General features: G+C 38.0%; 1 protein-coding gene across 2 annotated transcripts; it reads left to right on the top strand.

Annotated features, from left to right (window-relative positions):
- The first annotated feature begins 1189 nt into the window (after positions 1–1189).
- Positions 1190–22818, top strand: sin3aa (SIN3 transcription regulator family member Aa). 2 transcript variants are annotated; one of them, XM_048158394.1, is made up of 21 exons: positions 1190–1336; positions 3766–3975; positions 4818–5003; positions 5112–5218; positions 6121–6409; positions 7684–7932; positions 8026–8178; positions 8972–9127; positions 9295–9384; positions 9491–9609; positions 11447–11657; positions 11802–11918; positions 12001–12239; positions 14760–14943; positions 15042–15624; positions 18558–18718; positions 18923–19096; positions 19188–19280; positions 19363–19457; positions 19554–19749; positions 21282–22818. In XM_048158394.1, exons 2-21 carry the CDS (start codon positions 3796–3798, stop codon positions 21510–21512), a joined length of 3813 nt encoding a protein of 1270 aa, XP_048014351.1. In that variant the 5' UTR covers positions 1190–1336; positions 3766–3795; the 3' UTR covers positions 21513–22818. The 2 variants fall into 2 exon arrangements, with proteins under 2 accessions (XP_048014351.1, XP_048014350.1); XM_048158393.1 differs by having other exon boundaries at positions 18549–18718.
- The last annotated feature ends 4761 nt before the right edge of the window (positions 22819–27579 follow it).

Here is a 27579-nt window from a genome sequence, read left to right as displayed (position 1 = left end):
CGATAAGTTGTGAAACAAATTTTAATTTTAATAGCCCATGCAAAATGTCTCAACAAACGTTGAGGGGGGAGAAATTAACGTACGCTCTTTAAATTGAAGGTGGAGCGTCCCGCGCTTTTATAGCCAATCAGAAACAATCCCCATCTGTCAATCATTTTGCGCGTTCTTTGCTTTACAAAGGCGGGGTTTTGACGAGGGGCGTGTTCTAATAAACCAAAATAAAATCGCGTACACATGTAGCACCTGCTGCCACATCTCATAGTCAAATTCAAACAATGTTATTTTAAAAATGTTTACTTTAGGCTATTTATTATCTGATAACACATATTTGTGAGCGTGTGTCTTTCAGAGTGAATAATAACAAAGACTATAGACCTTATTTTCCAGAGAAACAAGAGCGCCGCCATCTTTAGAATATTGTCTTTGAACTTCCGTTTTAGCGGTAGCCCTGTATATTTCTATGGCATAGTTTTTGAAGAATAATTAGCTGGTGAAGTGGATTTACCTGTTGTAGAGTTAATCAAAGTTATCATGAGCATTGTTAGGTTTAAAGCAGATGTCTTAACAAATGTCAGTAGACCGGGAAGATTTTAAAATGAGCCGTTCATTCATAAATACATAAGATCGCTGTGGAAATACAAGCCGGAAGTCAAAAGACAACGAGCGCAGCGCTGAAAAGGGGCTACATAAGGTCTATAGAATAACAGAAGACGCGTCACTCGTATTAATATGAATGGGAGAAAGTGCAACGCGGAATAAGTCCCACCTTCTAAATAAGAGCCAATCGCCGACTGGTAAAGTCATCGCGTCACGGCAGCGGCCGTAAGCTCCGGTTTCTATAGAAACAGTCAGACGCACGCCTCAGAAATGAGGCACGAGACGCGCATTTAGGTCTGCGCATGTCTGGATTAGCTTGATCCAGCCTGAAAAATACCGTTTTTATCATGATTCGAGCGTTTAGAAACAAATTTTATGAGACATTTGTTGTCAGATTTCATTGGTGATTTCAAATATTAAATTTAATCGAAAGCTTAGCAAACAGCTTTAGAGAATTTGGTGTCTCCCCATTCAAAGAGGTAGGAGCTGCACTTGAATGCCCGAGAGGAGTTTCAAAGATGGGCGCCGAGTGAAATGACTTGTCTTAAAGGGACTTTGATAATAATTACAAAGAAAAGCCGATACTACAGGTGTGTTAAAGCGGTGGTAGTATGGATTTGGCGGGTCGTATTCAAATCCAGATGACGCATACTGTCGCGTAGACCAATGGGAGGAGAGGGGGGCGTTCCCAACTATTTGTTCCAAACACGAATCCGGAGTGCGAGGCTCTTTTTCGCAGGTATGTAGCAGCTGGGCAAAAGAAAACAAATTTATGTTGTCCTCTTTTAATCGATTATATGTTTCTGTCGGTGTTTGAGTGCTTTCTGCAAGCGGCTGGTCGTTCAAGAGATTTTAATGTGTTAATCGGGGCTGTTTGTTCGATCATGGCACATTAAGGGGAGAAAAGGGGCAAAGCTTTGGCCAACTGAAGCCCCAAAGAAACGTGTATCTCTATGTTGTGACACACAAACCCATCTGTTTGCGTCCGATGCTTTAACGAGGGCTTTTAGCACTTGTTTTTGACCTGAAAGCAGATCTGTAGCTGTGTCTGGTGTTCAGAGGGGGAGGGAAGAGGTGCTCAAACACGGTTAGACATTTTCCCCTTCAGTCTCCCAGTAAACAAAGAATATTAGATCAACTGGCGTGTTTTTGTTGTAATATATGATCGGATCTCTCATTTCAGATCCTCGCATGATCTCATAGAGAGTCCATGTTTACGCGATCAGATTTTTAGTTCCCATTTTGACTTTGGGTCTGATTACTAAAGGACAACATGTCATGAAATAGGCGTGTGTGTTGGTGGTGTCATGTTCGAGTGTGCTTGTTCAATCCAGAAATCATGAGATCACGAAATCTGCCCCTAATAAACGTTTGATGGTGTTTATATGCGGATCTTTTGTTCGGTGTCGTGTTTTGGTGCTCGCGAACATGCTGAATATTTGAGCGCTTTGCATCAGAATCAGTCCGAACTTGTTTATAATGTCAGTTTGAGCTGTTTTGGTTCGGGTTGTGTTGGGTTTTGTCCGTATTTAAGCGAAACGCTGTGCACACATACACGCGCGCGCCTCAGCTCTGACTGACTGCGGACGGACGGGGCGAGGAATCCCGGGCACTAGCTTAAGCCCCGCCTCTCGTGGGCGGAGCATGGCAATATGAGCCTCACGTCATACATAACGCCCTCTCAGAGCTCCCGACTAATCAGAATCGAGGATTTCTCTGAGTAAACGCCTCTTTGGGGTTACGTCATGCTTTACGCGTTCTCAGAACGCCTGACCAATCGGAGTCAAGGAATTCTAAAAGAGGCGTTTATTTAATGAAATTCCTCTTTCTGGTTGGCTAACTGTTTTGAGGGGGGCGTAAAAATGACGTAACCTCAGGCAGGAAGTTCGGGAAGTTGCTGAAAGCGTTCAGATATAATGCCGCGATTTTATTAACAGTATCATAAAGAATTATATTAACGCTAAAACCGGATGTAGCTTAAAACAGATCGCTAATTATGTGCTGTTCAAAAGCCAGTCGCCGTTTTAGGAGTGTTTTTGTGTGTGAAACAGTGGCGGGTTTGGGCTCAACCCCCTCGAACAATGTTAATTTCGTGTTTGAGTGACAGTTAGAACGTTCAATAAAAATACAACCCAATGCCGTCTCCTGAGCAACGAGCCAATCAGATATTGAGTGGGCGGAGCCTGTGTGCAAAGCCCAAGCTAGCCCCTCCCCTCCCTACCGCTTGTTTTCAACAGGATTTTACGCGTTAGCGTTGGTAAACTGAGTTTTAATGTGTTTTTATCGGTATTCTCACACAGTTTTTTAGTATTTCGTTGATATTTTAACAGCTTTGCTGTATTTTAAGCGCAGCTAACAGAAGCGGGTGAGTCTCAGAGCTATACATTACCAGTTTTATTCAGTATTTCTGAACTTTTTTTCCTCTCAGTAAACTGGTTTTCTGTCAGACTGAAACTTCCGACCTTTAGTTTTCATAGTTGCTTTGATAAAAGTGAAACACCCGATTAAACTTTGCCACTTTTAGTCGCGAGTTAGCAAGTTAGCATTATTGGTATGCATGTGCAGGAGAGGCACTAAGCACATGTATATACAAACCCCATACACTTATACATTTATTATATATAACGTGTATATACACCACATGCATATTTAAATGTGCAGGTATATACACTACCATTCAAAAGTTTGGAAGCATTACTATTTTTAATGTTTTTGAACGAAGTCTCTTATGCTCATTAAGGCTGCATTTATTTCATAATACATACAGAAAAAACAATAATAGTGTGAAATATTATTACAATTTAAAATTATGGATTTCTATTTTAATATACTTTAAAATATAATTTATTTCTGTGTTGCAAAGCTGAATTTTCAGCATCATTACTCCAGTTTTCAGAGTCACATGATCCTTCGGAAATCATTCTAATATGATGATTTATTATCAATGTTGGAAACAGTTCTGCTGCTTAAAAAAAAACATTAAAAATAGTAATGTTTCCAAACTTTTGACTGGTAGTGTGTGTGTATATATGCACATACACACTATTGCTCACATTTACATTTCGTAGACATTACTCATCAGACTAGTTGATCACCTCCTGTTGGACTACAGCCAAATCATGGTTTTTCATACTTGTAAAGTTGGTTTCTTTGTCTTGTCTATTTCAGGTCTTAGTGCCCTCTGAGTATGAGTACAGCATGAGGAGGTGTTTAGAGGATCAGGAGCCGGTGTTCACCCCACAACAACGCCGGCTTCCCGGCAGCGCCGAGGGCTTCCAGCACAGGGTTCTTGCCCCAGCGCCTGCCGTATTCGAGGCTGTGGCTGACGGCATGCAGCCTACTCCAGGAATACAGTACCCGGTTCCCCAGACATACCAGGTTTGAACACTTGCCATCATGATGCATTATAGACATTTGTGTAGCCCTGCCCCTTTTAAGCGCCACACTCGTTGTCTTCCGGTTTGTTTTTCCACAGCATGAAGGTAAGATCTTACGGATTTATGAATGAACCGCTCGTTTTAAAATCTTTCCGGTCTAACATGGAAATTTACAGAGCTACCGCAAAAACGGTTGTTTTCTCTGGCACATAAGGTCTGTAGCTCCTAGTAATGTGTTCCCACTGCATCCAGTTAATCCAGAGTGACTCCAGAATCTAGAGTGTGGCAGAGTAAACAGACCAAAATGATATTTGTTTTAACTTGCTCTTATTTTTTAGTACAATTGAGATACTATTATAGTTTTTATAATTTCTGTTTTTTATTTAAATTTTAGTTAAAGTTTTATTATATCTTTTTTCAATATGTCCGTGTATAGTTTTTATTCATTTTTTTAATTCAGATTTAAATTGTTTTGTATAGTAAAACTAAATGAAAATGAGAAATGATGCTGAAATAAAATAATATAAAAACACTTCAAAGTAACAAAAATGTTTTGGCAATTACACTAAAATAATGCAGAAATAACAATTGTGTTTCATAGTGTAAAACTATAGACAGAAATTATGAGCCTTCAGCTGGAATAAAAATTAGAAAAAAATTATATATATATAATATATACTCAATTTCAGTGTCTCGCTCCACATTGTATATTAAGCATCACGTATAATCTGAAATATTTCACCTTCAGTGAGGACAAAATAATTATTCTTGCCTAGTTTTGGGATTTGTTGTGATTATGAAACAACTTCATTCATTATTAATGAGATCCATTGCTGTTTTCAGGTGTCTACAGTGGCCCAAAGCTCAAGTGGTCACGGTCACACTCCCAGTCCGGCGGTCCACAGCGGGCCTCACCATCATGGTCCAGCAGTGGTCCAGGCCCACGGTCCTGCACCGGTGCAGGGTCACGCCCACCCGCCCACGCCCTCTGCATCCGCACAGGGGCAGCAGCAGTTCCAGAGACTCAAGGTGGGACGGGATTCTGTGTTTGGTTCGTTTTGGGAGTCTAACAAATGCAATCCTGCAGTGGCAGCTGTGTGCGCGAGATAAACCGGATTGCTGTTTTCATTATTGCAGGTGGAGGACGCCCTGTCTTACCTGGACCAGGTGAAGCTCCAGTTTGGCAGTCAGCCACAGGTCTACAATGATTTCTTGGATATCATGAAAGAGTTTAAATCTCAGAGGTGAGTTTATTCACATGTAGGATTGTCATGATAAAATTTTATTAGTTGATGCTATACCACAGCAAGAACTGTATGCTGTTATACCTAACAAATTAAACCTTTATTTTTATCATAACAACAAAATAAAGAAGAATTTACACTGCAGTTTAAAACTTTGAGGTCAAAAGAAGTCTGAGGCAGCACTTATTTGATTAAAAAATACAGTAAAAACAGTAATATTGTGAAATATTATTACAATTTAAAATAACTGATTACTATATAAATATATATTAAAATGTAATTTATTCCTGTGATCAAAGTTGTATTTACTCCAGTCTTCAGTGTCACATGATCCTTCAGAAATCATTCTGATATGATGATTTGCTGCTCAAGAAATATTTATTACTATTATCAGTGTTGAAAACAGTTGAGCTGCTTCATATTTTTGTGGAGGACAAAAGAACAACATTTATTTGCAGTAGAAATATTTTGTAACATTATAAATGTGTTTATTTTCTGTTTTGATCAATTTAATGCATTTTTGCTAAATAAAAGTATTATTTTTTCAATGAAAAAAAAAAAAAAAAAACTTGCTGACCCCAAAATTTGATATTGAAACTTACAAGCCATTGTTTCTATTTACTTATGTTATTTATTTTAGGTATTTCTCAATTAAAATATTTGTCAATAAAAATCTTTTACTGCTTTTATCAAAGTTTTATCATGAGATTTCTTTTGGTTTAAGCAACACCATGTGGGTTGAGAAAAATAATATAAACCATTATGCATGTAATGTCCTCACATTCAAGTCCTGCCCTACATTATTTCCCACAATGTTCTGTTTCACTGAAAAATATTTAATCATAATTAATAATTGCAAATTCTCTCTCTCTCTCTCTCTGTCTCTCTCTCTCATTCTGCAGTATTGACACTCCAGGCGTAATCAGCAGGGTGTCGCAGCTCTTTAAGGGTCACCCTGATCTCATTATGGGGTTTAACACATTTCTTCCGCCGGGATACAAGATTGAAGTTACGAGATACAAGGACAATGACCTGGTTAACGTGACTACGCCCGGCGAGATCCACCACATCACATCTCATGGCATCTCCGTGCAGCCGCAGCCACAGCCACAGCAGCACCAGAACCAGATCCACACAAACCCTCCCAGCCTGGCAGCCACACCTCCTGCCCAACCCACGCCGAAAAGCAAGGTAGTCACGAGGGCTGGGTTAAAAATATAGATTTTTCGGTTACACTTTATTTTACAGTGCTGTAGTTACATTGTAATTATTCAAATATGTACTAAGTACTATTAATTAACTACATGTACTTACTTTAGAGTTTGGTTAAGGGTTAGTTACTTGTAATTATGCATAATTTACTGTTATTACTATATTAAGTACATGTAGTAACGTGTAACTATGGCACTGTAAAATAGTGTTACTGATTTTTCAATTTTTGTCAATATCTCATTTTGATGAACCGATATCAGTTAAATAGCAGTCGTAGATTTTCATAAAACCATGAAGCTAGTAAGTTGGTATGAACCACCACAATCATCAAAAATATAGAAATGAAGCCAAAAATAATGCATTCATCCATCATGAAAGTAATCCATACGGCTCCAGAAATTAAGGTTTTTGAGGAAAACATTCCAGGATTTTTCTCCATATAGTGACTTCAACAGGGATCAATGGGTTGAAGGTCCAAATTACAGTTTCAGTGCAGCTTCAAAGAGCTCTACATGATCCCAGACGAGGAATAAGGGTCTAATCTAGAGAAACGATCGGTCATTTTCTAAAAAAAAAAAAAATGTATATACTTTTTAACCACAAATACTCTTGCACTAGGCCTTTACAATAAAAAAGAAGGTAAAACAACAATATCGGACGATTTTGAAGTTGGAGGAGAAAATGAGATGGAGTTTTTCGCCCTACTGCGGTACTTCCGCCTATGTCACGCTTGACCTTTCCAACCTGATTAGCTAGTGCAAGATGAGCATTTGTGGTTAAAAAGTATATAAATGTTTATTTTTTTAGAAAATGATTGATCGTTTTGCTAGATAAGACCCTTATTCCTCGTCTGGGATCGTGTAGAGCTCTTTGAAGCTGCACTGAAACTGACATTTTGAACCCGTTGGTAACTGTTGAAGTCCACTATATGGAGAAAAATCCTGGAATGTTTTCCTCAAAAACCTTAATTTCTTTTTGACTGAAGAAAGAAAGACATGAACATCTTGGATGACATGGGGGTGAGTAAATTATCAGGAAATTGAACTAATCCTTCAAGAAAAATTTACACATACTGCACCTGATATATATCCAAATGAATCGAAATTTAATTGAATCGACTTCAAAATAAAATCCGATAGCAAGCTTGTGAATTGAAATCGATTCATGAAAATTGCACCTAGTAGTCACACTGCAAATGGTTAGTTTTTAGTCCTGATCAGGATCAATGATTTTTTTCATCTCTCTCCATACAGCCGCTGCAGTCTCCAGCTCCGACTCCGAGCACTCATCCCAATCCGTCCATCCATCCGTACGCATCCCCGCGTTCGCCCCCGCAGCAGCCCCACACTCCCATCAACACCATGCCTACCGCCCCACCACTGCAGAACAACCAGCCCGTGGAGTTCAACCACGCCATCAACTACGTCAACAAGATTAAGAATCGCTTCCAGGGCCAGCCCAACATCTACAAGTCCTTCCTCGAGATCCTGCACAAATACCAGGTCAGGCCAGACAAACTCTAAAAACACTTCCCAAAATAAATTATAATCCACACTCAATTTACAAATATCTCTTACACTTGTTTTGTTAATCAGAAGGAGCAGCGTAATGCTAAAGAAGCGGGTGGGAGCTACACCCCGGCCCTGACTGAGCAGGAAGTTTACGCTGAGGTGGCCCAACTCTTCAAAAACCAGGAAGATTTGCTCTCAGAGTTCGGACAGTTCCTGCCAGATGCCAACAGCTCTGTGGTGAGTCTCCATTTCTGCTCTGACTTCGCCCACTCTTTCGGATCCTTTTTTTTTTTTTTTTTTTTTGGGTGCGCTCAAGTTCACAGAGAGACGGCAGAAATCGCACCCTTTGCTCTCATTATTTTACAAAAGCACAATGTTTTGTTGTTATTGTAAGCGCACACAAATAAACGTAGACACTTCACAGATTCAAAAGATGTATTACTCTTATCTGTATGACCAAATATTACAGAGTATTTTAAGTGCAAGTGATCGCGCCGGCGCCTCCATTTTAGCCGTCATGCAGTAAACATGCTACTATTCAGCTTTCACACTCCACACAAACACTTGAATAGCCCAAATTTTTCTAGGTTTACGTTAAAGTGTGCAACCATGTAAAGTTGCTCCTACTTACATGTTTCAGATAAGCCATATTTGAAGTCGATGAATGATAGACGAGTGTTTGGATGTCCTGCCCGATGTCCTATAATTATCACAGCTGTTAACGAACTGTCCGTCACAGACTGCGTGATTTTAGATTTTTTTTTATTTTTTTTTAATATGACTAAGCGACTAATAAAATTTTGGTCAAGTATTAGGGGGCAGCTCTAGTTTTTATTAATATTTATTTCAGTTTTAATTATTTTAGCGCAAGTTAAACTAAACTAAAATGGAAAATCCTTGTGTCCTTGGCAACTGGCTGAAGTGAAATGTTTAATTTTAATATTTTATTTCAGTTAACGAAAAATGTTTTTCTTCTCTAATGGTTTTAGTTTTAGTTAACTATAATATTTCTGTTATGAACATCCTCTAGCTGCTGGGGAAGACTGCAGCGGAGAAGGCCGAAACTATGGGTAAAGATCCCATTGGAGCGGTCAAGAAACCGCAGCTCAATAACAAGCAAAGGCTCAATCAGAACGGCTGCCAGAAATGCAAACATCCCACTACACCCGTGACTCCACCTGTGAAGGTACCACTCCATAGAAATACATCTCATTTATATTGAATGAATTTCATAGTTTTTGGCATGTTGCCCCCATTTGCTTACTGATCTAAAACATCATCTTCATATGGTTTTATTTGATTTCCTGGGAATAACTTTATTTCTTTTTTTTTTTTTTTTTCCTAATTTTTAAGAAAAAGCTGAAGTTAATGAATATCAAAGATTCATCGGCGGCTGAGGCTGGCAAACACAGCGGAGGAACGGAGTCTCTTTTCTTCGACAAAGTGAGTTGCTCTGGTTTAATGTAGTGATGTTGATTTAATAAGCAGGTTGTTTTATCTCACAAGTTTACATTTCCAATATTGACTGACATTATTCATCTGTTTGTAGGTTCGGAAAGCTTTGCGAAGTGCTGAAGCCTATGACAATTTCCTCCGGTGTCTAATAATTTTTAATGAGGAAATAATTTCTCGTGCTGAACTGGTTCAACTTGTGGTTCCATTCCTGGGGTAAGTTCAGTTTAAAGTGGAGTTTAATTTTATGTAGGTTATTTTATTTATTTTAATTTAAAGGTACACTATGTAACTTTGGCCCTCTAGCGGTGCTTAAAAAACAAAACTGCATTAGCTCTGTATTTATCATACTGCTCATAAAACAATCACTAATAGGCTTAAGAGATATAACCAGTTTAGATGGAAAGGTTCTCAAGCTGACTAGCTGAAGACATGGTACTTTTTTGAAAATAAATTCCTGCGCTACAACATCCATAATGAAATGACTCTTCACAATACATGATGCTTTATAATGAACTGTTAGAGAGCTACAAATGGCAATGTATCTGTTCAACAAAATACCTTACTCACCTGTTAGGTAATGAAAATGCCATCATCTCCACGTCGCTTTTACAACATTTCAAATCGCTCAGTTTGTGCCATCTCCAAAAAGCCAAGTTAATGTTGGTTCTTGTTTTATTACAAGCTCAATCACGTTCTCTTTCTGCCAGCAAACTCTCCTCTGTTCAGAGTTTGTTTAAAACGGGTGATTCCCTAGAGCTTTGAGATTTAGCTGCTCCATGTCAAGTTTTCTCGCTCGTTGTGACAACTAACCTCTGCCACTCCCACACCAGACATGCGTCAATGTAGCCAGAGCAATTTTTCTCTATTTACGTATATGACGAAACACACACGGACGAGTGACATATGTCCGCAATTTTCCACAAAAACCATTCCGTCAGGTGTATAATATGAATGCTTATAATTAGGGTTAGGAATTGTAAGAATTTTTTTGGTTACGGTTTCATTAAATTATTAAACAACTAATTAAATAAATAGTGGTAAGGAATAGGGTTGGGTATCGAATTTGAATTTTAATGATTTCGATTCTGCTTATCTATTCAGATTCTTATCGATTCCTAATTTCGATTCCAATAAGGTAAAAAAAAACTTAGATATCATTAACATTTATTTTAAGTCTTATTGCAAAACAATTCATTGGAGCTAAATACCATGATCAGAAATCAATAGGCTAAAAACACTTGCACAAGTGTTAAAAAATACCATAGAAAAAACAACTAGCCTAACTAATATAAATTTCAAGCATTATTAAAGACAAGTAAACACTCAGTAATTGAAAAAGAACAAATAAAAAAATCAGCAATCCCAACAAAATACAAGTAAATACAACTGAACAAATAAAGTGTTTTAAGATTTTCAGGTATTCAGGTTTAGAAACTAATCAAATGTAAAATAACACTGCACTTTATAAATAACATTTACATTACAAATATAGTTATAAAAGTTATTCAGTCAAGAACGAGTGAATTTTCTCTTTGTCTATTGTTGTTTGATTAGTGTTATTATAGAGACGGCAGCAGGAATGTTAGGCTGCTGTCACTTTAAGAGATGCACGGATCCATTCAAGCGCGAGACGACGCGCTGTTTTTTGTGCTGCACGCATGTGTAACAGTATAGGTTTAAAATCACATTTTCTGTGAGAGTGCATTGAATGTGTGTGCAGCACGGAAAACAGTCTGTGAGTCTTTAGCGCTTGAATAGTTTAAATCGCATTAAAATGCACACACAGGAACCAATAAGCTTAATCGTAATGTGCGTTTCTTATCGAATCGCCAGTTCTTGGAAATTTGGAAGCGGTTCTCGATACCCATCCCTACTTATAATACGCTTACATATAGCGAATCAGGGTAAGACAAAAACACGTTTTGATTGTTAATTTTGACCAAAAAAAAGTCTTCAAAATTGCCCCCAGTTTCAAAACTGCCCCCAGCATTTATTTTGCAGTATGGAGTTTGTGTGATTCTTGGCAATAATTAGCCCATTTTTCCTCCAGCAAATTTCCTGAGCTGTTCACTTGGTTTAAGAACTTTCTTGGATATAAGGAGATGTCACACTTGGAGACGTACCCAAAAGAAAGAGCCACTGAAGGAATTGCCATGGAAATTGACTATGCTTCATGCAAGCGTCTGGGCTCTAGTTACCGAGCTTTACCCAAGAGCTACCAGCTGCCCAAATGTACCGGGAGAACATCACTCTGTAAAGAGGTAAGGGCACCAAAACCCATCATCTTCATCATCATCCCCTACATTATTTCCCACTGAATATTGTTTGACTCAGAAATGCATCATATTACACAAGTTTTTATGAAGAAACCCTTTATTTACACTGGTTCTTTGTGGATGCATCAGGTGCTGAATGATACATGGGTTTCCTTCCCCTCCTGGTCTGAGGACTCCACCTTTGTGAGCTCCAAGAAGACTCAGTATGAAGAACACATGTACAGGTGCGAGGACGAGCGATTCGAGGTGAGACTTCCACACACAAGAACATTTTTACCGGCTCTGCTTGCTTTTTTTGTGGTGTAATTCTTGCTAATCATCCCTCTAGCTGGACGTCGTTTTGGAAACCAACCTGGCCACCATTCGTGTTCTGGAGGCGGTTCAGAAGAAGCTTTCCCGGATGTCTGCAGAAGAACAGGCGAAATTCCGACTGGACAACACTCTGGGCGGCTGCTCGGAGATCATCCACAGAAAAGCCATCCAGAGGATATATGGAGACAAAGCTCTGGACATCATCGATGGACTGAAGAAGAATCCGGCAGTGTCTGTTCCCATTGTCCTCAAGAGGTTAGAGAGAATGAATGCTATAAATGAGCATCCGTCCAAAGGGCTACCCATGTTTCAGAGTGTTGTTTGTGCATAAATTCGTTTTTAGAGACGGCACATTTTAGCTATTAAAGGGCACCTATTATGCCACTTTTCACAAGATGTAATATAAGTCTCTGGTGTCCCCAGAATGTGTCTGTGAAGTTTCAGCTCAAAATACCCCACAGATCATTTATTATAGCTTGTCAAATTTGCCCCTATTTGGGTTAGGGATGCAACGATCCGATATTCAGATCGGTATCGGCTCCGATACTGCCATTTTTGCCGGATCGGGTATCGGCCGGACAGGACCGATCCAAATCCGATACTGTGCGTGTACTATTCTGTGTTATTGTTAAGCTCTACAAAAGGCACAAAAACATTAAAAAGCACCATAAAGTTTCTGTGCACTATATTCCAAGTGTTCTGAAGCCATTCCATAGTTTAATTGGAGGTACAGATAAATATTTTAGCTGTTAAATTAAAGTTCACGTAAATGCCTCCCTCCGCTGCGGCTGTCAGTCATTCTCCATTCAGCATTCAGACTGCGTGTCGCGTTCGGTTACGACAGTCAACACAATGAAACTCTCTCCAAGATGGATCAATGTTTCTATTATTATACTTAATCAAGATACCGGTAATACAATACGCATCAATATATATCACTTTGTGCTTTGAACTTTTCACTGCGGAGCGCTGCCGCTGCGCTCTCTGATTCCATGGTGCTTCAAGCGCATCATTCTGCACACGGGATGCGCATAAGCGCTTATTGCCGCTCTGTATGGGAGCCGTTCATATTATAATACTTTTGCGCAATGAAAGATTGTTTAATAGCATTTTTTTGTTCTGTCCTATCTATCATATGTTGCTGCATCATTTTAATTTTTATATTTTAATTATAAGACATTTAATAGCTTCTGATTTCATCCACATTTTCATATGTATTCACAAACTTATAGGATAAACAAATAGGCCTAGGCTATGCATTTATTTATATTATGAAAAGAAAGTATTATGAATAAAAAGTTAAAGTCTGCGTCACTTTTCAGTTTTCATCTTTCATCTCATCTCAACACTTTTTGAGGATCGTGAGTGAACGCGATCATCTCTTCTTCTTTACTACTTTACAGAAGGAAATAAACATGAATGAAAATCAAAAAATATGTTGAAAGTTGCAGTAGCTTACCGAAATCTGTATCACGTCAGTTCAATCAGTGTTGTAAACAATGTCACGTAGGAAAAGCCATTCATTGACCATAAACTTATAGTCAGCAGCAAGAAAAATAAAACAAACTATTTAAAACAAAACGGATTAGAAACTTTAATTATGTAAGCATAAGTATTCTAATATGATATATAATAAAATGGACAAACTGGGTGTGTGTAATCAAATCGTTTTCATTTTGTTCTGAACTCGCGCTCTGCTGCCACACTGGAGTGCGCTCGCCACCTACTGGACAGGAGTGGGAATTACAGTTACAAGCAAATTCAGCCTAATTTGTCAAAATGACGGACAGGCTGCACATTTTTTCCGTCACTGCTAAAAAAAATCCATCAATGACGGAAAATTCTCGGTTAACGCAACCTTTGAGATTATATATTATATACACGCCACGCTACCGCCGGTGACACTCCACGACCGCGGTGGCGCGGTTGTCATGCCGACCATCACAGCCCTAAGTGAGGCATACAGTTTATTAGGTAATTTAGCACTTTTCTTATTACTTGAAGATCGGATCGGTATCGGCCGATACTGAATCCCAGGTATCGGTATCGGAAGTGAAAAAGGCGGATCGGTGCATCCCTAATTTGGGTGTGAGCAAAAGCACGCTGTTTTTGTGTGTGTCCCTTTAAATGCAAATGAGCTGCTGCTCCCAGCCCCCTTTCCAGAAGAAGGCGGAGCTTTAACAGCTTGCGCTTCGGTTGCTCAACAACAACAAAACAGGAGAATCTCACGCAGCCAAAATGAGGATTGTCAGTAACGGCGTTCAGCCTTACATTGTTCAAACCGGAGTCGACACTGATGGAGAGACTCAGGAAGAAGTTACAACTTTTAAAATGAAACTGGACGTTTCTGAATGGTTATAAATTGATGTAGTTGACTAGCATGTGTCGTCATGTTCATCTTTTGTGCAAATCCAGCATTGAATTGACCCTCATTTGTGAAGCAGTCCGGTGTAAAATGACGGCATGGTAACAACACTCTACTACAACAACTCTTCCTCTTCTCTAAAGCAGCCCAACATGGCCTCATCCCCTACCAGCCGTTTGTTGTAATCCTTAAAAAGCGATTTCTGTAAAAGAAAATATCTCCCTTTGCATTGAACTTTGAGCATCGTAACTTCACAGATGTTGTTTATGCTCAAACAGCAACATTACACACTAACTAAAGTTAAACAAGTGAAATCATAATCAAGGACCCCTTTAAAGTTTTATTTTTACATTTGTTATTATTGTAATCCAGTTATTTTAACATATTCCATGTCTGTCTTTTGATCTCAGGCTAAAGTTGAAGGAGGAAGAGTGGCGTGAAGCTCAAAGGGGTTTTAACAAGATCTGGAGAGAGCAGAATGAGAAATATTACCTGAAATCTCTGGACCATCAAGGCATTAACTTCAAGCAGAACGACACTAAGGTGCTGCGCTCTAAAACGCTTCTCAACGAGATCGAGAGCATCTTTGATGAGGTGAGATGCTCTTTATCCTCTAGAGGAAGTTAAAAGGGTTTGTTTCTCCCAGAGAAACGAGTTTCCAGCGCATGATTGATGGTTGTGTGTTTGTTTAGCGGCAGGAACAGGCTTCGGAAGACAACAGCACATCCTCTAATGGGCCTCACCTGACACTGACCTACGAGGACCGTCAGATTCTAGAGGATGCGGCTGCGCTCATCATCCACCATGTGAAACGCCAGAGCAGTATCAACAAAGAGGACAAATACAAGATTAAGCAGATCATCTATCACTTCATCCCCGACATGCTGTTCTCCCAGCGAGGGGTGTTATCGGACGCTGAGGAAGAAGACGATGAAGAAGACATGGACATCGACGAGGGGGCGTCGAAGAAGCACAACGGGCTGGCGGGAGGAGTTAGTGGCAGTCCGACAAAGACCAAACTGCTGTTTAGCACATCCACGGCTCAGCGGCTTCGCTCCTGTGAGGACGCATATAATCTGTTCTATGTGAATAACAACTGGTACATCTTTCTCCGGCTGCACCACACCCTGTGCTCGCGTCTGCTGCGGCTCTACGTGCAGGCCGAACGACAGATCGAAGAGGACCTGAGGGAGCGCGAGTGGGAGAGGGAAGTGCTCGGTCACAAACGGGACAAAAACGAGAACACTGCCATCCAGCTTCGTCTGAAGGAGCCCAGTGAGTGACGAAACGTTTTTACTGCTAACTTAAACAATTGTTTTTATCGGGATAACTAATGAATCATGTATAATAAGACCAGGACCATTCATAGTTCACCCAAAAATTATCGCATGATTTACTCACTCTCAAGCCATCCTAGGTGTATATTTCAGTGAAATACAATCAGAGATATATTTAAAACATCCTTTATAATGGGAGTGAATGGGGCTCAAGATTTTGAAGCCCAAAAAAGCGCATTAATCCATCATAAAAGTAATCCATACAACTCTGGAGGGTTAATAAAGGCCTTCTGAAGCGAAGCGCTGGTTTTTTGTAAAAATCCATATTAATAACTTGATAAACTATAATCACTGGCTTCAGTAACAGCCGTATACAAGTCTAGTTCCCGGTGGAAGTGTGACCTCTGAACCGAAGTATGATGTAGGACAGTGGTTTTCAAAGGCCCCCCTCCTTTCCGAATCAATACTGCAAGCTCCCCCCCTCCCTTTATTCACAAAACATTTGTATTCTAGTGTTATTACTGTTCAACTCAATATTATTATTTTTTAAACAAAAGAAACTCAAGATATATTTAAAGGAACACTCCACTTTTTTTGAAAATAGGCTCATTTTCCAACTCCCCTAGAGTTAAACAGTTGAGTTTTACCGTTTTCGGATCCATTCAGCCGATCTCCGGGTCTGGCGGTACCACTTTTAGCATAGCTTAGCATAGTTCATTGAATCTGATTAGACCGTTAGCATCTCGCTCAAAAATGACCAAAGAGTTTTGATATTTTTCCTATTTAAAACTTGAATCTTCTGTAGTTACATCGTGTACTAAGACTGACGGAAAATGAAAAGTTGTGATTTTCTAGGCCGATATGGCTAGGAACTATTCTCTCATTCTGGCGTAATAATCATAGACTGTAAAAAAAAATATGGGCGTAGTGTCCGTGACGTCATCCATAGAGTTCTGAACAGCAGTTTTGAAGCGAAAATGAGGCCGCTGCCATCTTAGCTGCGCGTCACCGCACGTCACTCCCGGATAACTGAAAATGGGCAAAGAGGCGGGGAGGTGGTTTGAGCTGATGTGACTGGTTGCTGAAACCACGCCCGCCTAGCTCGACGTGACCATGTTAGCAGCAAAGGAGCTATCTATGTATCTTAGATACGATCTAAAATATTAATGAAGATAAGTTTTATCATCAGAACGTTCTAAAGGTTTACTGTCAATCTACAGTGTTTTTTTGTTTTGTTTTTTTAAGATATAGATGTTCCAATAACAACATGGAAAATCAAATGGGACTTCATACCTTTATAATGAAATAGAGATCGCAAGATGAATCCAATCTGTGGCACTTGGGTAAAATATGAGTGTCCATTGCAAAACAAAAAACAGTACTTTTTGTCCATGAAATACTGATATATTGTCCATTGTTTGCATAACATTTCTTCTGAATGATCTGCTCTCTGTCATTTTTCTTCAAGAAATAATGCAATCTGAGCAGCATTTATGTTGTAAAACTGTATACGATCGTATGTAACAAACAAATGAGCCCGTGTCCAAAGTATAATTTTTCAAAATAGTGCAACAGTTTTAGTTATAATATCCAAGCAGTGCTGTCGGATTTTGATATCCTCCCGCCATTGTCATTGTAGTAAATCTCACAACCAAAACTTTCAGCCAATGCCACGATCCAACAACGTGTGTTCTGTGTCTCTTCCCCATGCACATCTACACAGACACACATCAGTCTCGAATATTATGCAGCAAGCCATATTTTATAATTGTATAAAATAATCGAGCACAAAAACGGCTGAGATGCCAAATTCAGCGGCATCTGAGGTAAAGTGACGGCTCACAGACAGCAGCGCAATCTACCTGTCACTCAAGTGACCACGCCCTTAATTATGCAGAACTTTAAGGCTTAATATAATTTAAAAGAATAAGTTAGAAAAAAATTCACCCCCCTCAGAGTTGTCATGAAGGGCAAAAATAGCAGTATAGACCAAAACCACAATTTGAACCAACTTGTAAACATGTTTTTTTTCTGCTATAAACTTGACCAATTTAACATGGGACTCAATGAGATTCTGCTCTCTTTTGGAGCCTGTCTCTAGCGGCCAGTCGATGAATCGCAGTTTAAGTCACTTCCGTATTGGCTTCACGAGAGACTGGGGGAGGTTGCCGCTTGGTAATAATCAAGGAACTTTGCTGCCGTACCATGGGTGCAGCAGGTGCAATAATATTACGCACAAGTTAATTTTACGAATTAATGAACTATATTAATTAACTATATTAATATATTTAAATTAATTTTAAGTTATCTCGCAGCCCCCCCCCGTAGGATCACTGAGGTCCCCTAGTGGGCTGCAGATGCAGGATGTAGTAGTATCGTAAGCTTGGACGTCTCTTGCAGTTCCAAAAAATTGACATTTCTCTTTAAAAATTCTCGTTTTAGACTTCTAATTCGTGACCGGTGTTTTGTTTTGCTCTATCATCTGCGCTTCCGCGTTCGTCATTACATCATGTGTCGGGTCAGAGGTCACTCTTCCGCTGGAGCTAGACTCGCGTGCGGAAGCCGGTGATTATAGTTTATAAAGTTATAAATGTGGATTTTTTTTTTTTTTTTTTTTTTTTTTTACAAAAACCCATCGCTTCACTTCAGAAGGCCTTTATTGGAGTCGTATGGATTACTTTCATGATGGATGGATGAATTTTTTGGGCTTCAAAATCTGACCACTACTTACAAAGCTTGGAAGAGCCAGGATATTTTTTAATATATCTCAGATTGTGTTAGTCTGAAAGAAGATGGCTTAAGGGTGAGTGAATCATGGGATAATTTGTCATTTTTGGGTGAACTATCCCTTTAAGAGTCAACATGAGATAAAAAGTATGGTGAATGTAGCTGTGTTTGGACTGATTTTGACGCTTTTTTTAGTGGACATAGAAGTGGAGGATTATTACTCTGCGTTTCTGGAGATGGTGCGTAATCTGCTGGATGGGAATATGGAGGCGTCTCAATATGAGGATTCCCTCCGAGAAATGTTCACCATTCATGCCTACATCGCCTTCACCTTGGACAAACTCATCCAGAACATAGTCAGACAGGTCCGTCTGACACAATATAATGAATGAAATAATGAAATAAAATAAATGTAAATAATGAGGAAGTTTTTATTTCTAAGTTACAGTATATTTTCATAGTGTAATGTGTCAGTAGATCACAGAAAATGGATTCCTCTACAATATTAAAAACCTTGATTTGCCTTTTAGGGTATATAAATCTCTGTTTCTCTCCGTCTCTTACTGTAGCTACAGCACATAGTGAGTGAGGAGATCTGTGTTCAGGTCACAGAACTGTACCTGAGTGAGAGCAGTCACTCAGCCACAGGTGGATCTCTGCTCACGCAGAGCAGCAGGGCACCGGCGGAAACGTCTTACCAGCGCAAAGCCGAGCAGCTCATGTCTGACGAGAACTGCTTTAAGGTAGTTGTAGCTCCAGCGAGCAGCAACAGCAAAGCCTGATGGAAAATATTACAGTATTAAGAGTCTTTAATCGCTCTTTCTCTCACTCTAGTTAATGTTTATGAAGAACCGAGGGAATGTTCAGCTCACTGTGGAGCTGCTGGACACGGAGGAGGAGAACTCGGAAGGGCCAATGGAAATCGAGGTGAGCTCCATCATAGATCGTACATTGTTGTAAACGTCCACAAGTCTGCCATAAAATCTAATACGTTGTCCCTGTTCTCCAGCGCTGGTCGGATTACGTTATGCGGTATCTGTCGGCTGATTTCACGTCTCCAGACCTGAGGGATCATCTGTCTCAGAAGCCTGTGTTTCTGCCAAGGTATGTTTCTCATCATCAGCGTTCAGGCTGTTTTCATGCAGCAGAGAAGTTCATAGAGGTAAATACTTCATTATTATTGGTTTGTCGTTCCTGTAGAAACCTGCGGCGGATCCGTAAGTGTCAGCGTGGCTGTGAGTCTCAGGAGAAGGAGGTGAAGGATGGAGGCAGAAAAGAGAGCTCGGACAGCATGAAGATGGAGTGCATGTTCAAACTCAACTCCTATAAAATGGTGTATGTCTTCAAATCAGAAGATTACATGTACAGACGCACGGCGCTGCTGAGAGCACACCAGGTAAAGTCACACACACACACATTGCATAGACTTCCATTGATTTTATATCAGGTCAATTATATTTTCTATCACCTAACCTAACCCCTACTCCTAAACGTACCCATTGTGAAAATATTTCACAATATAAGTGTAGTCAAAACACGTACACACTCACTCGCACCAAGAGCAACGTGACAAAATGATACAAATTAGTTTCTCAGTGTTCGATATTGGCCAATACTGATTCAAATACAGAGGAAGCATTGACCATTTTTTGAGACTTTTAAACGTTCATTTGAGTACTTAAAAAAAATGTAATAAAAAAATCATACTAAATTATTTGTGCATAAACCTATTAATATTTATGAGATCATATCCTTCTCCAGAACCGGCAAGTCTATGAATCCGCATGTCCCCCTTTTTTAAACAAAGTGACACCCATAAAGCCTAAGCTTGGTAACGTTTTTACTACATTGTATATTGTTTGCAGTTTAGTTATGTTGCATTCTAGTGTTTAAAAAAAAAAAAAAAAACATTTAAAAAGCAAAACAAAAAATTAAATAAAAAAATCCAGATTTTATATATATATATATATATATATATATATATATATATATATATATATATATATATATATATATATGTTTTTTAAAATGTTTTTTAATGTGTGTTTACTAAACTGATTTTAAAATGAAAATGGAAACACATTAAAAAACATTTTAAAAAACAAATAATTATTATTTTTAAGTTTTTATATATATATATTATAAATATCTTAAAATGTTTTTTAATGTGTTTCCATTTTCAGTTTAGGTAATTTTTTTGTATGTTTTTGTCATTTTTAAGTTTTTTTTTTTATATATATATATATATATATATATATATATATATATATATATATATATATATATATATATATATATATATATATATATATATATATATATATATATATTTGTCTAAATTGTTTTTTATTAACTTTTATTTCAAATTTAATTTCTTTTTTTTGTACATCAAGTTAAACTGAATGAAAATGGGAAATAATGCTTTTATTTATTTTTTTAATTATTATGTATTTTTTTTCAAATTATGAAAAGGTTTTTTATGGTTTTAGTTTCAGTTTTTTTATATATTATATATTTATATATTATATATATATTACATTTATTTATTTCAGTGAACAAATGTACATTTTATTTCAAGTAACAAAAATGTTTCTTATGGTTTTAGTTTGTTTATAGATAGATATAGATTATATTTTATTGCAATTGCATGCAATATTACCTTTTTTTTTGCCAATATGGCTTTTAATATTTATATTAATAGGATCGATACGATATTCATATTCTCATTCAAAATCTCATTTTGCAATTATATGCAATATAATATATAACCAATAAAATTAACAAATAGACGTCAATTTGAAATGTTAGGTTTTGTCAAGCTATATCCAATCATTTAAATGTCACATTTATAACTAAATCAAAAAAGTCATGACCTGGAGCTCATCACAGCGACTCACAGCTCTCTCTCTCTCTCTTTCTCTCTCTCAGTCTCACGAGCGCGTGAGTACGCGTCTGCACCAGCGGTTTCACGCCTGGACTCAGCGGTGGGTGAAGGAGCACGTGACCAGAGACATGGCTGCTGAAACCAGCAGGTGGCTCATGGGAGAAGGGCGGGAGGGACTGCTGCCCTGCTCCACCACCTGTGACCCCGAGACCCTTCATTTCCAGCGCATTAATAAGTACAGAGTCAAGTACGGCAGCGCCCACAAGAGCCAGTGACATCAGCGGACAGGGGCGGAGCTTAGTGATGATGTGACAGCTCAACTGTCATATGACCCAAGTGAGATTTTTAACAGTGTTTTTTTTTTTTTTTTTTTTTATATAAGCTGTTCCTGCAGAAACGCAGGTCTCCCAGTGCCAAATAAACATGGGGTTGAAGACCTGTCAGTCAAACCCAGCCCGGACCAATCAGCACAGCTCTTACAGTAGACCAGCCCACCGATCTAATATATGTCGGATTTCATGCATCTCTTGAACGCCAGTCGAGTGTGTTCCCTGGTTTTTGATAGTTAACACTTCACAGGCAGCAGATCCGAGTAAATCTGTGGCGGAAAAGACATCAGATTTTTTTACGATAAAAAAAAAAAAAATGAAAGCGTTTCAGGATAAGTGCACTTAACTTTAGCGTAACTTCAAGAGATTTATTCTGCCACATCATTTAAGAGAACAAAGATCTGAGGTGCGAATCTTGCATTATAATATTAGAATGCACAAATTCAGTTTTTACTTAAAGAAAGGCAAAAAATATATAAATGCGACAGCAATAAAAATCTAAGTCCTGCGTGAAGGTATGTTACGAATCAGAAAACACACTTATTTCTGCACCATACACCAGCTTACAGTGAATATGACCTGTGAACCACACACACACACATAAACACACACAATTCAACAGATTTGTAAATACAGTGTAAATATCGCCAGACCTTTTTATGCCAGAAGTGTGTTGTGTTTAGTGCTTTAGTGTGGCGTTTGAGGAGAAAGAAGCTGGAACCACATGGAAAACAATGACAAATGCAAGACAGTTTATTGCAGTTTTTACCAAAGGGAGTCGATTATTAAGATCGGGTTTGTTTTCTTTCTCCTTTCGTGTGTTTCCTTTTCTATTCTATTTTGTCTTTTTCTTTTTTATTAGTAAAAATGTTAATTTGCAAAGTAGAAATGTATCCAGGTTCTTGTTTTTGAAATGGACGTTTTTATAAGAAAAAAAAAGCATTTTAATTTTTCAAGTTTGAATATGGATCTTGTTTCTGTACACTTTTATCACTGACCGTTTTGGATAAACCTTCAGCTGTGTCCTCTGGCAAACACACACAGACACAACTCTTATGAATGTAAAGGTCTTCTTTATCGTTGTCAGAGATTTCAGTCTTCACTCTGGATAGATTTCTGCTGGACAAATATAAATATAAATATATATACACATTTTAAAAATGAGTCACAAAGCATGTCTTTTCTGTGGATCATTATAGACCCTTTATTTGCATAATATTTAAATTAATAAAAATTACATTTGTAGCATAAACATCTGGCTTTGTTCCTTTTCTTCTAAAATGCATGATTTGATGAAATGTATCTTGGCTGTAGTTGTCTTCTGTGTCCTCCAGGGGGCGATATGCCTCTTATATTGAATGGCCTAGACCAGTGTTTCAGAGTTTCTATATAAAGAAGGTACATATACAACAATCAGGCATAACGTTATGACCACTGACAGGAGAAGTGAATAACACTGATTATCTCTGTTAGTGGGTGGGATATATTAGGCAGCAAGTGAAATTTTGGCAGGAAAAATGGGCAAGCTTAAGGATTTGAGCAGGTTTGCAGACCAGTCAGGGTGTCCATGCTGACCTCCTGTCCACCGCCGAAAGAGCCAGAACTGGACCACGGAGCAAATAAAATAAATTTTCTTTCTCTGTGTATTTATTTTTATATCAATATGGTACAAGATATTCCTATTCAATTCAATGTGATAGGCGAGTTAAGTCAAAAGTAATCTAAAAGTAGTCCGAATATGTTACCTAAAATGTGTAATGCAATGGATTACGTTAATAACTACTGTTTTTGTATGTAATTTGCATGTAAATAAACATGAAACACAAAATTGCCATTTTTATCGTCATTATATACATGTGACTGATATCCAGATTCATCCATTCGATGAAAAGTTGAAATTATGACGGTCATAATTATTAAATGAAAAGTAGAAATTGTTTTAAAGTCATAATTATGACATATTAAGCTGAATTAATGCCATACTAAGTCATATATATTCGATAAAAAGCGAAACTATGACGTAGCCTAGGGAAGATTGGGGTAAGATGAGCCACTTTTTACTTATGTGGTCCTCAAGATAAGGGAAAATGAGCTAGGAGTACAATGAAAGTATTCAAAGTAATTTCAGGATGTTTCCTATCATTTTAAATGATCAGAATACAAAGGGTTCTAAAAATATGGCTTCTTACAAAAAAAGTGTTCCTTTGGCTCAATTTACCCCGGTTAGGGGTAAGTTGAGCCGAGTCAGTAGGTGGCTGTAAACTGACCATATAACTGAATCTGAATCAAACCCATGAGAAATTTTGAAGATAACCTCTTTTAAAACATTTTTAGCAGTTTATACTTCAAAGATTTAACTCACGCTGTAAATTCAGTGCCTTATGTTGGGGTAAACACTGGCTCGATTTACCCCACAGCATTTGGCTCACTTTGCCCCATAGCTTCCATTTTGGGAAAACAAGCTAGTTTTATAGTTTTATACTTTGTTAAATCACCAATATGATTCATAAATAGTTTAAGACCTGGACAAATTTGCTTTGATGAAACAGCCATTACATCTGTTGTGCTAAAATTTTACTTTGACAAGCCAAAAACAGTCAGACAAGCCAGACCTTTTCACAGTCTGGCAGAAATGATGGGTAGTTTCAAAATATATGGTCACATGACAATAAAAGGGTACGGTTGCCAAAAAACGGGGTGGGTCAACTTAACCACTGGCTCATCCACTCTCCCCTACTCATAATTATGAGATTAAAAAGTCACAATTGAGATAAAAATTATCATAATTTACATTTTTTTCTAATGTCATAATTATGATGTACCAATTTTTTTGGACTTCCATAGGCTAACCGAAGATAGCCGTCCGTTAGCATTCATCTATCAGCATTAAAGGTGCAGTGTGTAAATTTTAGCGGCATCTAGCGGTGAGGTTGCAAATTGCAGTATAGAGAAGCTACGGTGGCCAACACAGGACGAAGATGTCGTTGTCTGAGAAGAGAGTCGGTAGTCAATCAAACGCATTCTGTAGTGCAGTTTGTCCGTTTAGGGCTACTGTAGAAACATGTTGGCGCAAAATGGCGACTTAGCATGTAAGGGGACCCACGGCAAAGCCACTGGAAGGCAAGCCTGCAACCTTTAGCCAAGAAAGCGTAACGGCTAAAGCTAACGCTCCGCCCCCCGCGGTACACACTTTACTGTCTATGGGTACACAGGGAAAGAGACCAGAGGCTGTTTTTTGAATGGAAGTCAATGGATGAGAGGCTTCACTATGCTGATTAAACAGCTTTTGTGGGGAAATAGCTAATTATTTAATTAATGGACAGCCTGTTTGCTAATCTTCAGAATGTTTTACACTAAACAATACTTTCGTTGGGAACTATGTGTAGATTTTAGCTTGATAAAAATGTTTTGGTTTTTTTTTGAATGAGAAGGCAGACTAGGGAACGTTGCGACTGACGTCACTGCCATTACACGATAGGCTGAGAGGTGCCACACGTGATTAAGTTAGCCGTTACGCTTTCTCCAATGGTAAGAGATACAGACCTCTGCCCGCGGTGAATGTAGATAGAAATGGCTCATTCTAAGGTAATAAAAACATAACGGTTCATCTTTATACACCACTCAAAACATAGTATTATATTGCATTTCTGTCAATAGATCCTCCTAAAAATTACACATTGCACCTTTTAATATAATAAGAGAATAGTTTTTACGTTTCAATTGGGATATTTGTTTACATAAAGTATTTGTTAGGTAAAATTAGTAGATTAGACGGCAAAATAATCTACTTTTGAAGAGAAAGGTGTCAAATAATTCATCAAATCCGACTGCTTTCTCAGCGGACCCCGCCTGACTGGAATGATCCGTGTGTGAGTGTATGTCAGTGACTAGACAGAATTATTTTGGACAAGTGAAGGATGGTTCTTTTTCTTCGGCCCAGTCAGAGTGACCCAGATTGTTGTGTGTGTCTCTGACGGGCGCTCGAGCTGACAGGTGCGGCGAGTCTCCTGCAGAGAGGTAACGAGAGAGAGAGAGAGGCAGTCTGCTCTGTCAGAGGCAGAGAGACAGACTGATACGGAGGGAACCTTCATTAGTGTGATCTGGCGTCTCTATAAGCTGGTAAAACTGTCAAATAAACTCGGTGTCCTGCAGAGCCAAACTTATCGTCATAAAGTCTGGTCTGCTTTGCTGCTGATTATTCTGGCGGGACAGGAAGTCGGCAAGTCGCTGTCTGACTGACCTGTTAAAGTCACGGTTCACGCAAAAATGAAGTTCAGTCATTATTTACTCACCCTCATGTCATTCCAAATGTCGTTCTTTCGTCTGTGTAATATAAAATAACATGGTTTTGAAGAATATGAAGTGTCTTTGTCCTTATAATGAAAGTCAATGGGGTCCAAAACAACACTGAACCTCGTTGACTCTCACTGTATGGAGAAATTTTTTGTTGTTGTTGTTTTGTTGTCACAGACTCTTTCGCAGTATATTGTTTGTGTTTGGATGCATCCAGGGTTATTATTGTTAACTAAAAATGACCCTGTTAAAAGCATTCTTTGTAACACTTTAGTTTAGGGTCTAATTCTCACTATTAACTTGCTTATAGCATGCATATTACTAGGATATTGGCTGTTTATTAGTACTTATTAAGCACATATTAATGCCTTATTCTGCTTGACCACAATTAAAGGTGCTCTAAGTGATGTCACGCGTTTTTAGGCCAAAACATTTTTTGTCACATACAGCAAATATCTCCTCACTATCCGCTAGCTGCCTGTCCCCTGAACACGCTGTAAAAAAACACGGTCTCTGTAGTCGCCACAAGCTCCGAAAGCGGCAATAAAAACAAACTGGTGCAGTCTGGACCACAAAACATAATAAACATGTTCCAGCCAATAACCGACAAGAATGATTTTAAATGCGCGTTCATGACTGTTTCAGAAAGCACGGAGGGAAGGGGGAGGAGGAGGAAGAGGGAGGGTCTAGCTAGTCTCTGTTTTGTTTGACAACACTTCGAACGTCAACAGGAAGTTACTCCACCCAAGATCGCTTAGAGCACCTTTAATCCTCCCCAATACATAAACTTAACAACTTACTAACGATTAATAAGCACTAATTAGGAGTTTATTGAGGCGAAAGTCATAGTTAGTTAGTTAATAATGAAAACCGGACCGTAAACTAAAGTGTGACAGCATTTTTGTTAATTGAAATAAAGCTTAAATAAAATAAATTATAAATATTAGATAATAAACTTAGAAAATTAAAAATGTTGTTTTGGAATTTAACTGAAATAAGCATTAAAATTAAACTAAACCTAATTAATATGCTAATATTTAAAAAGTTTTTTTTTTTTTTTTTAAATCACTATAAATTAAGCCACTAAAAATTAAAATATAAAACTAAAAGCAAATTCAAAATATTTAGAAAACTATAACAGTATATAAATAATGCTAAAATAAATCTAAAATTATTTACCTTAAAATTCATTGTTTCACAGACTCTTTCACAGTATATTGTTTGTGTTTGAATGCATCCAGGGTTATTATCATTAACTAAAAATAAACCTATTAAAAGGATTTTTGGTAACACTTTAGTTTAGGGTCCAATTCTTGCTTATTAGCATGCATATTACTAGGTTATTGGCTGTTTATTAGTACTTATTAAGCACATATTAATGCTTTATTCTGCATGACCTTATTCTACATCCCTTAATCCTACCAATACCTAAATTTAATAACTTAGTAACTATTAATAAGCACTAATTATGAGTTTGAGGCAAAAGTCATAGTTAGTTAGTTAGTTAGTTAGTTAATAGTGAGAATTGGACCGTAAACTAAAGTGTGACTGCATTTTTGTTAATTGAAATAAAGCTTAAATAAAATAAAATATAAATATTAGATGATAAACTTAGAAAATTAAAAAATGTTGCCTTGGAATTTAACTGAAATAAGTTGTTAAAGCATTAAACTAAACCTAAGTTTTTTATTTATTTATTTATTTATTTTTTTATTAAATG

This window comes from Megalobrama amblycephala, linkage group LG15, assembly GCF_018812025.1.
Source record: "Megalobrama amblycephala isolate DHTTF-2021 linkage group LG15, ASM1881202v1, whole genome shotgun sequence".
NCBI classification, from domain to species: domain Eukaryota; kingdom Metazoa; phylum Chordata; class Actinopteri; order Cypriniformes; family Xenocyprididae; genus Megalobrama; species Megalobrama amblycephala.
This window is presented reverse-complemented; position numbering and strand designations above follow the sequence as displayed.

Coding starts and splice junctions, on each gene's coding strand:
- sin3aa (XM_048158393.1), top strand. CDS start 3,796: ATGAGGAGGTGTTTAGAGGATCAGGAGCCGGTGTTCACCCCACAACAA. Junction 11,919..12,000: donor GCGAGGACGAGCGATTCGAG/GTGAGACTTCCA, acceptor TCATCCCTCTAG/CTGGACGTCGTTTTGGAAAC. Junction 19,750..21,281: donor CGCTGCTGAGAGCACACCAG/GTAAAGTCACAC, acceptor TCTCTCTCTCAG/TCTCACGAGCGCGTGAGTAC.